We start from the raw sequence: 13,606 nt of genomic DNA, 5'->3' as shown, positions 1-13,606 counted from the left end.
AGGGTGTCTTCCTCTGTTTCTTTTATGCATGTACTCCATGTTTTCTGCATTTTTGCTTAACCACACAGGCTAAAATCTTGCATCAGAAAAAGAAAGTTGTTTCTGCACTCCAGCAGCTGCCCCAGTAAATACTCCCATGTTCCCATCAAATGTCCCAAGATGCCAGAGGAAAACTTCGCTAATACATGCGGGGCTGTGTATGTTAACCAGTACAGGGTCTAAGCGTGTGCTTGAGCCCAGTCCCTCATCAGTCCCACCTCCGACCTGCACATCACCCCCCGGCTTCAGATGGGATCACTGGGCTTCAACACTGGGCAGAACTGGCCTGAACTCCGACTGTGTTCCTGCAAACCCCATGGATTCCCACAGTGCCAGGCACACAGCAATCAGAACTCAAGCCTGGCCTCAGGCATGGTTTGGAAAGGCAGTTAGACGCAGCCTGTGAGCATTTATGGCCAGACCTCCCTTAGAAACACGTTGACAATTTTCCCCCTACAGTTACATTCTGAGGCCTGTTGTTAAGCCAGCAATTCAGAACATCTCATGTTGATTTGGTGCCATTCTGGCTCATTTGACCAGAATGTCAAATGGGCAACCTTTGTGCCTCGTTAAGTCCATTGCAGTAACGCTACTGTTCAGCAAGCAGATGGGTAGCTGCATTCACAGGGCAGAAACCACTTGTTGTTGAGGTTAGTGCAGTGCCTAAAATAACAGGGCTGTGGTTCATGACAAGGGCTTTTATGTTATGGCCATACTAGTAAATTAGAGAGTCTGGAGCAGCAATGTGCAACTGATGGCTCAGATACCACATGACAGTTTTGGCCTGTGCTATCTAGTGTGCCTGCATGTGATCCAGAGGTGAGTACATGGCAGCACAACTCCTGTTGAGCATGATGGATAAACATCCTTCCTAGCAGTGGGAGGAGAGGAGAGGAGAGATCGGCCATGTCGGCACAAGTGTATAAATGCTGATTGCATGAACTAAAAACATAAACTCATATTGACTAAAAACTTTTCCAGTGTATCAAAAGCTGAAAGATTTCATGTGGAATATCAGTGATAACATATCTGGTAATTACTTTGCCTTCTTGCAAGCTTTTACCTTTCATTTTTATTTGGGGAGTAGCAAACTAAGTAAACTACACTTCAGCTTCTAGGTTCCTATCAAATATATAGTTTCCTCCTCCATCTGAATCATTTCTAAAAGCAAACTCTGTGAATAACTATGGAGAATTTATCTCCCTGTTATGCAAAAGTGATCTAATCTCACAGATGTTTTATGCCTTTGACATTTTTCCATATAATGCAATATTCATTATTGTCCAGATGCTACAGAGACTTTCGAGCATGTTTTGTATCTTGTAAGTACTTCCAAGAATTTCAGTGTAACTAGGCCTGGCACGTAAATTGTATCATATGCATAAATCCTTGAAAGAGTAGGAGCTATACATGTGTCTAAGGACAAAGCCATGCAATATGCACTAAAATTGTTTGACATGAGTATTTTCTGCATTTATACATGTTTATATAAACTTACATATAAAAGTTATAGTGGGAACAGGTATCCTTATGTGCATAATATTTTAATGCACAGTATATATGTGTACATATGGTTAATACTTTTCTCAACTTTAATTACATTCAGATATTGATGAATGCAGCATCAGCAATGGTAGCTGTGACTATGGGTGTCTTAATACAATGGGGAGCTATGAGTGTGTCTGTCCACCTGGAAAGAAACTGCACTGGAATAAAAAGGACTGCATTGGTAAGTGCGGGAGGCTGACTCAGAGGTGACTGTGGTAATGCTCCTGTTCTCCAGGAGTGGAAAATCCTGTGGATTTGTCTGAGGGATGCTGCATTTTCACAATATAGATCCTGAAATTCATTTTATAAACTCAGATAATACCTGATCCTATGGGGGTCCATGGGCTAGGATATAACTGCAGGTAGATAAGAGAACGGGCGATACATTGGATTTTATTGGTGTTGATTTTTTTTTTATTTTACAAGTCCATTCACACAAATCTAAGTCATCTTATTTTATGTATTTTATACTTTTGTCCTAAATTTGTCCTTTGTCCACCTCTATGACTTCAGTTATAACTCTGTTTCCCTCTAAGAGTACCTGTTTACAGGTAGGGCATGGTATTCAGGTTAATATCTATATTCACAGCACCATGCCCCAAAGGTATCCTGCTTAATACAAAATACTGACACTAGCTGTGCCAAAGGTATTAATTGCAATGAGCTCAAATCCTGAACCCACTAAAATTACGGCACTTGCTGGTAGTGCCACTTATGTTGTGGCAGATCTGAATTTCTGTATCCTTTAAACAGACGACTTTTTTTCTGGAGTTTTATTTGAAGCACAGAAAATCTTGACCTGAATGGCTACAGCTATTCAAACTATTTTCTGTGAAGTTTTAGTTCCATTTTCACGTTTTTAATGGGAATAGCACAACTTAGGTCTTTCATAGTCAAATTTAGGTTGTGAGGTTTTGTTTGTTTGTTGATTTTTTTTAACCATGAATAACATCTGGGGCCAATGCCTAATACCTAACTGGGAACAAGACAGAACAAGACAGGGTGGGAGCTTACGTGGGAATCTCTGTACATACTGATGGAAAGCACTGTAGTCTGGGCTGGAGACCACCGCACTGGCCTCTTGTATGATCATGCAATCGTGGCATTTTCTCCCTTGGATACAGCAGTATGGAAAGCACTATGTAAACAGGGTGGGGTGGGGGGGTGGGCAAGTATCTCAAGTTGGGTTTCAGCCTTTGCCACTGACTTTCTTCCTAACTACAACCAAGCACTTTGTTCTTCGCTTACCTTTACATATATTACCTTCCCTACTATATAGAGAACTAAGTACGGTAGGAATAAGAAATTTTACCTTTGTTTATTTAGTTATCCGCTGGGTCTCCCTTGCAATGTACCCATTAGTCCTCTGAAAAGGAGTTTGTAAACTAACAGCAGGGACTAAAATTTGTTGAGGTCTAGTACGCAGACCACAGATGGTTTGTGCTGTATTCCCTCTCAACCTACTGAGAATTCTGTCCCTACGTTAGGAGGCTGTATTGAAAATATTTTCCTAGTTTAAAATTTCTCTTCGTTATTTGTAATATTCAGTTGGGAGACGGAAAATAGAACACCCTTCTCTATTGATACACACCGTTTTATTTGATGAATTTAGTGAGGCTTAAAATGAGTGTCATCTCCCTGCTGATCACCTGCCTTTATTACCAACATTGTTTAGAGGAAACTGCATTCTATATTGTTATAAAAGCACAACAAAAAGAGGGAGAATGGTATTTTGTGATCCTGAATGCCACATGATTTGGAGACATTTGCAATTACAAAATCCTCTTTTGCTCAACAATGACACTTTGCACTTATGTTGTCTTCTCAGTCCAAAGAAATAGTTTCTTTAAAAACATCACCAAAGCAACATAAAAGACCTTAGGAGGGAGGTAAGTGGAGGATGATTGTTCCCATATTTGAGATGTGAACATCAGGCGTGTTTAAGGGACTTTTATATATTTATATTTAAACAGCAGTTAGGCCAGGAACATGAACCAGCTGGTGGCTGCTGGGACCCATCCTCTGCACTCAAGCCAAGGCTCATTCCAGCTACCACATTTGAATTGCCCTGTTTCATACCAGCTTTACTAGGCTCTTCCCAAACCCTAGTGGACCCAGACCAGTCTGGCTGCTGCAGCTCTGATCTCCCCCCTACCTTGAAGTGGTTTAGTGGTGAGCTGACAGGTAGGGAAAATGACATTTGCAGTAGTACAATCAGCCATGAGCAAAACAAGAGTCCGCCAAGCCCATCCCGTAAGGTGAGCACGCTTGGAAGAAGCAGCAAGGAACAGCTGGCAAAAAAGCATATATATACTGAACAGGCATTTTACGGGGCTGAAGCAAGAACTGCTCTGCAGACACCTGGCTGAGATTTAACCAGCTGATGCCATGTGAAATACCCGCTTGAAGAGGCTGAATCTCTGGGGGAAAGGAGGGAGCGGTGAGGCTGCCTCAGCGCAGGTAGTGGTGGCACCTGTCAGCTGCAGCCAAGAATGAACCTCGTTGTTTGTGTGAAGAAAGATGTACTTGAGTAACACTTCGGTCCCAAGAGATGTCAAATTAAAATAAATGCAGGATTGTAATTATCAGTGGCATATCATCATCTCAGGGCGAAGCACAGGGACTGGTCCAACAATTCCTAATAACCTTATGTAGTTTCAGCTAAAACACAAACGATCCCTTACCCAAATATGAAGACCAGCTTGTGAGACCTGCAAGATACTTGTCTTCATCCTGCCGTGAAGCCAAGTGGAGAAGCTGGGTACTTCCATCCACGAGCTGCAATGTGCCTCGTGCGGTGGGCGCTGATGAGAAATGGCTGATGCCTGTGTGTGTCACTGTCCCTTTAGCATTGCCTGGGGCGTTTCAGCAGTGGCTGAAAGGACCGGTGGGACTATCCATCTCTATCCCAGCATGTCCTGCCTTACCCCTGCCTGGCTGGCAAGTTTTCTACTTCCAGAAGCTACAACATGGAGCTACAATTAAAAAGTCTGCGAGAGTCAGAGTGAGAAGTGAAAAATAGCATTTTAGGGGTCACCCAAATAAATAGATCTTTGTGAGGGTGGTTCCTGCACGTCGTGTGACAGTTGGCCTGTTCAACCAGAGCACTGTGCTTCCAAAAGGGGGGACAGGGCACCTCAGGTCATCAGCATTACCTGTTGCTTCTGAGATGAACATGTGCACACAGAATTGTGCTCCTAATTAGAGACACACCTGCTTTCCAGAGTGCAGATTTGGACATGAACAGTCTCAAAGTGGAGGATAGGAAGGAAAGACTGAGCTAGAGTTTACATCTAAAAATGTGAAAGAGTTTCATTTTCAAGTCCAAGCTCAAGACCCAGATCCAGGTATTTTCTCCCTAATGTGTGCTTATTTCAGAAATGCCTAGGCCTGTGATTTTGCTTGGTTGCCACTTCTACCTCTCCTCACCACTGCGTGCAAGCAGATGCACAAGGTTTGGGTTCGGCAGTGTCTGACTTCTTTTTTTTCATTTCTCTCTTTTGGGTTTTTTCCCCTCCTCAGAGACCGTGAAATGTCTCCCGAATGCCAAACCAGCTCCCAAGGCTCAGCTGGTGTGTAGCAAGACAGGAGGCATAGAGAGCTGCTTCCTCTCATGCCCATCCAATACTCTTTTTGTTCCAGGTTTGTACAAAGTATTTGTCCTCCTAAGTCTAGAATGTAACTTGATGATTTTCTTCTGTTAATGTATTCATGATGCTTGCATTTAGTTTTTGTTACGGACAACTGTAAGTGAGCAAAAACATCATTATAAATCAAATTCGGCCAGACATGCACATCATTAAATACAAGAACTGATTCTCAGTTACATTAGGGGTTTGGCCCTTCATTGTTTAATTTGAGGTGTCATTTGCGAGGGTGGGGAAATTCTAACAAAACCTGAGAGAAACATTTACCTTAACCAGGAGAGTGCAAAAGAAAAATATTAATATATTGAATTGCTACATCAAAAGTGAGAGAAAAAATGAACAGTTGATTTCAGTGAATTCCTGCTGATTTTTAGTACCATCTTTTGCAAGTTGAGTGCAGTCCCCTGTGCCTATTCAGGCATCAGCTTCAAATGATGGACTCTGCATTGTGGCCTAAAATACCCTGTAATTGTGTAATTGAGCAGGAGAAGAGACGAATCCCAAAGTGGAGGGTCCCCCTGAGGGGAGAGCGGCCAGGCAAGCACAGTCTGAGGCAGGGATGGGCAAGGACGGGTGGGACACACTGAGAAATGTGGTGCTGTGGCTGCCACAGCACATGATGGAGCTCCCACACCAGCCAGGGTATCATCAAACTTCCATCAGCTCAGCCAGGGGCACTGTGGAGCAAAGCAACAGCTTAAACCTGTCTTACTGTCTCATACAAAATGGATACAACTAAATCTGTCTCTAAAGGCTGTATGGCAAAAAGGATCTCTCAGTATTAATTTATTCAGTTGCTGGGGTTTAATAAATTTTGATGGTAATAGTTCAGCAGAGCGTTATTATTAGAAACAGACATTTCACACAACACACCCTTTATTGTATCATTTGCTACATGTAATTTTCCATCTACACAGTTTTGCAGGGCAGGTGGGGCAGGGGGATCGCTATTGCTTTTTCATACATGTTCTGGTTCTGACACGATTATTTTCCACAAGAATCTCTCTACTTTTCATGTTAGTCCTGGCATTACATGCAGTAGAGCTGTTCACACTTTATTTTCAGTTTAGCACTGGAACTGTGCATTTATCTAATTTGTATGCAACAATCCACAGTTTTATCTGTGCAATATGTAAACCCTGTTATGGTTCTAAGTATGTTATTTTTTGTTTCTGCCAATAAATCCTGTCAGAATCCGAAGCTAAAATTATTATGAAAGTAAGTTTTTTTAAAAAACTGTAGAGATGATCAATGTGCAAGGGCTCTGCTGTGGAAAAACACAAAATATTCTCTGCTTGTGCACCATGGAATTATTTACAGCTAACCTCATGCCACATTGTTTATAAAATGTAACATTTCAGTGCTGGAAGAAACAAAACTTATAGTCAACACTGTGAAGCAGTAGCCTTTGGCAAACTATTTCAGCTGTTTAAAATCCAGGTTCAGCACTGAAAACCCCTCCTTATTTAGCACTTGGTTCAAGCACTGAACATCAATGCAGGGGGTGCCAAGGGGAGCAGATGCTTTGTGAGGCTGTTGCCACATGTGCTGATTCTGCATTCTGCCCCGCAGATTCGGAGAACAGCTACACGCTGAGCTGTGGCGTCCCCGTCCAGCAAGGCAAAGCTCAGCAGAAACGCAACGCGACGCTGCCCAGCTGCGCAGGTAGGTGCCCGCCTGCTCACCTGGGCCTTGGTGTCTCGGAGGTGGGTGATGGAGGTCCCCCAGGCCATTCGTGAGCTGCAAGGTGTACAGCTCTTGAGTTACACAGGGTCAGAATTAAGGTAGCCTGCGTTTCATCGTGCACCTACTCGCTTTTCTGAAGCCTCTCCTTGAGGGCTGGAGCGTGCTCAGTGGCCGTCCAGTGTGGTGTTGCCTTGGTAGGTCTGTACAGGAGTGGTGGAGGTTTGAGATATATTCAGTAAGGACAAACGTCTACTTCCCAGAGTCCACCAAGGCATATCAGAATGGCATTTCTTCCCAGGCTTGGAAGTGACCCAGAGGGGGCCTGTCAGTAACACAAGAAAGAGCAGAAGGCTACGGTGTGTCCCATTCCCCACCTGCAAAGTCCCTCCTTAGGAGCACAGACCCTTCTACCGGGGATTCCCGATAAAAAGGTTATGATACTTTTATGAGCACGTACTGTGTGTCATTCATCCTGTTCTCAGGAATAGCTGAATTATTTTTGCAGAAAGATTTCAAACTGCATCTTTAAGCTGATAGCCTCGAAAAAAGTTCAGCTCAAAATGGTTGAAATCTAGCAAAATCAGAAGCAGCTGAAACAGCATCCAGCAGTGGGAAGTGTCAGCCCACCTCATGTATCATTGCCTGCTGTACTTCTCTCCAACTTGCCAGCTCTCTAGCCACGTATCTGCTCTATTTGGAATGCTTTGGGAGATAAGCTGTGGAGTGAGGTGACACAGCAGCAGATGTGTCTGCCTGTGGCACCAGGGCAGGCTACCTCCATAGTCCTGCTGTGGCAAAGCCATCCCAAAGAAAAAGGGACCCACACTGTGGCACCTACCGACAACCGCGCCGCACCTGGTGGGCATCCCGCGGCAGCTGGCAGGTGATGGGCCAGGCCCAGCCTTTTCCACCATGGACTTTGTGAGGAACCCAGCCAGCAGCTACATTTCCTAAGCAGTGCTTGGCTGTGTAACAGCATCTAAAGTCACAAGGTGTAACTGGCTTGGATTTAAATCTGGAGAATAAAGCTTCCAAGCCATAGACCGCAGGCAAATAAAGACGCTTCCTTTGGATGGTTTTCAACTGCCCACAGCATAGCTTCACTGAATTAATCTTATTCCTGGTTGGCATTAGCAAGAGCAGAGCTACAGCCAAGTAACATGGGAAGTCATAGACAGAGACTCAGAAAAAAATATAAGAATTAACCTTTTTCGTAGTAAGAGACACATTCACCCAATTTCCACCAAGATGTGCTGGCCTGCTGGAGGGGAAGCATATGTGCAGAGCATGTGCAATACTAGCAAATACATTGAACTTCATGGCCTCAAAAGTAAGCGCTTATGTGAACAAATAAACTTATCGAAATGGATCCTTTTGTACAAGGTATATAACTCTTGGGCTATCTCTTTTCTATGTCAGAAGAAGACTTTTGAGTCTGTTTTTAAAAATAAGTTTCAGACTTCTTTTCATGTGCATGCCAAATGATAGCTTTTTTACTTTACATCAACAGATTCATTAGCTCCTCCAATCAAGCAGAAAGCTCGTTTTAAAATTAAAGATGCAAAGTGCCATTTACGGCCTCGCAGCAAAGAAAAAACAAAAGATTCTGGGAAGCAAGCTGTTTTAGGTATGTGGTTTCTTCTAACATGTAAACAGCATTCTAATTTTTTGTTCGTTTGCTTCCTTGTTTGCATATTTTGTTTTCACACTGCAGACAGGAAAAAAAAAAGTAATGGTTTTCATATTTGGATCTGAATTTAAGTTCAGGCCAAGGTTCATACTCGAGCTGAACAGTGCCTTGGGTTTGGATCTAACGGTGCTGAAATGTCACCGGTTGCTTTGAAAAATCTTTGCTCAAAGAGTTTGGAATTAAGCTGATTCTTTTTCTGGCATTGGAAATACGCTGAGACAAGAAGCTGTGACCAATGTAAAGTTACATGAAACAATGTCAGCTTGGTTTGGTTTAATTTTCCCAAATGAGGTTTATAAAAAAAACCAAAAGCTATTATTTATTTGCTTTTGCTGGCTTAGTATTCCATTGCAGCACCACAGACAATCACTAAGAGGGAAACTTGTAACCAAAATCTGATGTTACACAGCCTTAGATCTTTTGTGATGCTGGAGTGAGCAGTTACGATGTTAGAAAAAATATTTAGAACGTTTAGACATAATTACCAAAAATCTGAAATTAATAAAAGTTTGTGTCAGACTGAATCAAAGTAATCAAATGTTTTTAAAACTCACTGTGACTAGATATGTGGTTTTATTATTTTTAGTTTTGACCATCACTTTCAAAGTTGAACAAAAAAGAGATCTTAAAAGTTATATGTATTTAACAGGTCTTCATGACATTTATTTCTTGTTCTCTATCCCCTTGATACCATGACAGGGACATGTAAAGAGTATTTGGGTGTTACTGCTGTGCATTTCCACAGCTTAAAAGATTTGGAGCTCATTTAAATTTAATATTAACTCCAGATTTTCTAGATTTTAATACACAGTATTGACTGAGTAATTGCAACAGCTCGTATTGTTGCTTAAAGCAAATTAGCAGCTTACAGCAAATGTCTGCTGGTGATATATTCTCTGTTGTGAATCTGTCTTACCACCACTTTTGCTAGCAAGTGAGGAGTCATATATGAGCCCTGAACAGAGAGTAAAAATAGCTATCCTAAGAAAATGCTAATGGTTTAAAGATTTTATTTTTAAAATTTAGACTCAAGTTTTATCTTTACCCTCAATCTAGACATTTATCTCTCTAATTTTCCAAGTATTGGCTTAAAACAAATCTCAGTTATCAACATGCTTACCTTGTCCTTATGTATTGTCTTATTTCAGTAAGATGTGATTATCAGACTCATTTTTGGAGTCATAGAAGTTGATTTTTTTGGTCCATACAGTCACCATAGGAATGTTTTTCTTGGATGCATTTCCTTGTCCTTTGCTTGCTTTACTTTGTGCTTATGTCATCTGAAATTCTGGGTCTAACCATAAGAATATATCACACAATCACACACTTGCAATGAAATCCTTCTGGTGGCTTGAGTGCTAGAAATTTCTCCCTGACCTGGAAGGTCCATCACCTATTACAAAAAGGGTGTTTTTCACATAGATTTCTTTATATAGGAGGAGGATGCTTATGTGATTGTGTCCCAGCTGATTGTGGCCTTTCTCCTCACTTGTTACACATAATTGACAAGGGCATTCAGTTCCTATCAGGCTCCTGATAGGATGAGAAGAAATGGCCTCAAATGGTACCAGGGGAGGTTTAGATTGGACATTAGGAAAAATTTCTTCACCGAAAGGGTTGTCAGGCATTGGAACAGGCTGCCCAGGGAGGTGGTTGAGTCACCATCCCTGGAGGTATTTATAAGATGTGTAGGTGTGGTGCTTAGGGACATGGTTTAGTGGTGGACTTGGTAGTGTTAGGTTAACAGGCTTGATGATGTTAAGGGTCTTTTCCAACCTAAATGATTCCATGATTTCCCCTCAGATAAAGCCTTACAATATATTTTCGTGACCTCCCAATGAAAGGCTTTTAAAACCTTTGATATCTGGTGATTGTCATTGTTGAAAGAGATGGCATACATGCTGTTAGTTTCTAGAGGCCCAGGCCTGCCACTCTCATGAATTGACGAAAATTTACTCTTTTGCTTTGTTTAACCATCAAATGACTGTATGTAGTATTGCTAATCTTAACTAATTTCTGTAAAGACCTTTCCAATCCTTTTGCAGAAAAAAAGACAAGCAATTATAGGCATTAGAGGTACCACGGTGCAGCTGAGCATCACCACACTATATTTGCCTCCTGCATTGAGTAGCAAAATGAACAAACCCAAAACTGCGCAGAGAAGGTGTCTAACAGTGCATGTTAGAACGTTATGAAGCCTGTCGCTGCACTCATGATAACCCAGCTGAGATACCGCTTATTAGCCTGTCATGTGCTACTCTGCTACTTGATTTCTTTTCTGTGTTGCTTCTCTTATATGAAGGAGGTCAATTCCCTTGTACAGACAACTGCCAGGTGACCTTTGTGAATCTCAAGTGTGATTCCTCCAAGAAAAAACGCAGAGGCCGCAAGTCACCATCGAAAGAAGTATCCCATATCACTGCAGAGTTTGAAGTAGAGATGAAGTCAGAAGAAATTTCAGGTTTGTGAAAGATCTGTCTGTGGAAAGAAATCAGAATTCGGTTCCTCAGTATGTTGTTAGCATCTTGTTGATGCTGTTTCATCAAGCTGCCACGCAAACCTTTTAGCACAAGCCTCATTCAACAGCCTTTCTAAACTCAAAGTTTCAGAGATTTAATTGAAAAGAATCAGGTATGAAATTAAGCCGAAGGAACAAAGATTGAACCTGCAGCAAAATTCCTTCAAAGCGTCAAGTTATGTCATTTAATTTAGTCTGATTTCTTTAAACAGCAGAAGTGTTAATTGATGAACAGAGAATGTAAGGATTAGGTAGAAATCTTGCAGCAATAACAATTAAAATATCCTTGAAAACGTAAGCTGCTGAAACTTCAGGCTGAGAATCAAACATTTTTTTCACACATTTGGAAAATCCATGTTTTCGTAACAAACTTCAGGAAGAAAAAGAATTGCTCTAAGTTATTCATGAGATGGAACATTATGCTATAAAATCCAGCCGAAGAAAACGTGGACTGAATTGTATAAACATGTCAGTCCTCAAAGACAGGCTTCTTAACCCTGAGGGGTACCTCACTAGCCAAGCGATCCTAACAGTAATCATGCCAGAAAGCACCTTTCTTTGTGTCATTCAGGTATTTTTTGGTCAGGAAAGTGGGAAGAATTTAACTCATAATCAACTGAGTTAAAGCACGGGCAGAGAAAATTCAGAATCGTTAGTGGTGGCAGACTGAACACGTAACTGGAAGTACATCACATGGGATTGATGCTTTCTGCAGCCCTCTCCCTGTGCACTCGGTATAACCAGATTTCTTAACGCTAGAGATTTCAGCACCCAGTGTGCACTTACAGGCTGTGAAACTCAGTTTGATGGTCCTCAGTGTATTGTCTTGTCCCTTTAAAAGGCCTGATTTTGAATACAGTGAGCTGCTTCTACAATTTATGTGAAGACAGTGAAGCAAACAGAGGTGTAGTGTGATGCAGGCTAAGCACCTCTTTTTAAACATGAATCTCAATTGCTTCTAGTTTTGTTATCATTTCCCATCTAGACACCTGTAACATTGACTGTGTTCGGAAAAGGATGGAGCAGAAGCTGCAAACTGCAATCAAAACATTGAGGAAATCTATTAATAAACAGCAATTTTACATTCAGTTTTCTGGGACAGAATATGAAGTGGCTCAGAAGCCAGCTAAAGCTACTGAAGGGCACGAAGCTTGCAGTACAGGGCAAGTGCTGCAGGATGGAAAATGCGGTAAGTCCCAACAACTCTGTTCAGCCATGTCCCCCAAAACAAGCGATCCAAAATTAACTTCTCCCTAGTGAGCCAGGGAGGAAATCTATGAGATAACAGGTGATTTAGATCAATATTACTTGGCGTATGTGTATGGACCACTGATGGTTTGAAAGACTTCAAAGGGAGTTCATTAAATGATTGCAGGAGAACAGAAGCATATGTATACATACATTCCCATGCCGTCAGCTGGTATGTATCAAGGCCTGCCACAAGGCAATGTTGGCAATTAGTTCCCAGTTGCTCCCAGCATCTTATGAAAACATAATTACAATTCTGTAAAGCCATACTATGGTGTTTGCCTAGGTGCTGTGTATTTAGTTTTATATTGCCTCTCTCATTCTCACCACCAAATAATCCATGACCCATGGATATACTTGTATTTAATATTCAAGAGGCCCAATAAAAAAAAAGAATATACAGAAATCTATTTTATCTTTATGCAAAATACCTAATTTCTTTAAGCCTTTTCCCAGGCTCCAGTGCTTTACTAGGGGCAAATGCTAGCACAAAAAAATGCTAGCACAAAAATATCACACAAAAAAAAAGATGCTAGCACAAAATTATGGCAGTTCTTAGCACTGCAAGCTTTCTAATCACTCGGAGTCATCTTTTCAAAATCAGAGTATCTATTTTTACAGCTTCTTTTAGACACCAAGTGATTTACAAGCAAAAAGAAATAGTTAAGTGCAGATCTGATAAGTGCCTCTAGTGAGTTGTTTCAGAGGTGGTTTTCATCATGTAAGAACAGTGATTCAGAAATTGTATTGAAAGACTGTTGCTATTAGTGTCTAGAAACCCATGCATTTTAACTACTTATATACAGCAGAGAAAAACGTTTAATGCAGTTATGCGCGCTGTTGCAGCAAGAAGAGCATACGTATTCATACCAGTATTGAAAACACCTTCCAGTTGGGATATTTGAGTATCAAGAGACATACAATATTACATGGGGTACACTGCTCTCAGAGAAATCTCTAGAACTGATCTCAGGAGACAGACTTTTTGTAGTTGTCTGCTATAAAACCAACACGTAAACGCACCGAATGTAAACTAAAAATTCACATCACTTCCGATAGGTTATGCACCACTGTTCTAATTAAACTGCAATATAATGTTTTAAGACTGCATCAGCTTTATTAACAGTGTATGTCTGATAGACACTTCAGCGCAGTACAATGCCTTTAATAGCTTAAACAATAGAAGGACCTGGCTCTGATGTGAATTGACCTAGACCACAGTGGAGATGG

The 13,606-nt window shown here is 41.3% G+C and overlaps 1 protein-coding gene across 1 annotated transcript in view; it reads left to right on the top strand.

The window, feature by feature from the left end:
• Window positions 1-13,606, top strand: part of SCUBE1 (signal peptide, CUB domain and EGF like domain containing 1) — a 218,052-nt gene that overhangs the window by 186,407 nt on the left and 18,039 nt on the right. Inside the window, exons 11-16 of the mRNA XM_037390251.1 lie at window positions 1,646-1,768; window positions 5,110-5,229; window positions 6,807-6,899; window positions 8,431-8,547; window positions 10,913-11,071; window positions 12,114-12,317. Coding sequence (XP_037246148.1) covers window positions 1,646-1,768; window positions 5,110-5,229; window positions 6,807-6,899; window positions 8,431-8,547; window positions 10,913-11,071; window positions 12,114-12,317 — 816 coding nt within the window. The remainder of the gene's footprint in view (window positions 1-1,645; window positions 1,769-5,109; window positions 5,230-6,806; window positions 6,900-8,430; window positions 8,548-10,912; window positions 11,072-12,113; window positions 12,318-13,606) is intronic.

The sequence above is a fragment of the Falco rusticolus genome, chromosome 5 (genome assembly GCF_015220075.1).
Source record: "Falco rusticolus isolate bFalRus1 chromosome 5, bFalRus1.pri, whole genome shotgun sequence".
Lineage (NCBI taxonomy): Eukaryota > Metazoa > Chordata > Aves > Falconiformes > Falconidae > Falco > Falco rusticolus.
This window is presented reverse-complemented; position numbering and strand designations above follow the sequence as displayed.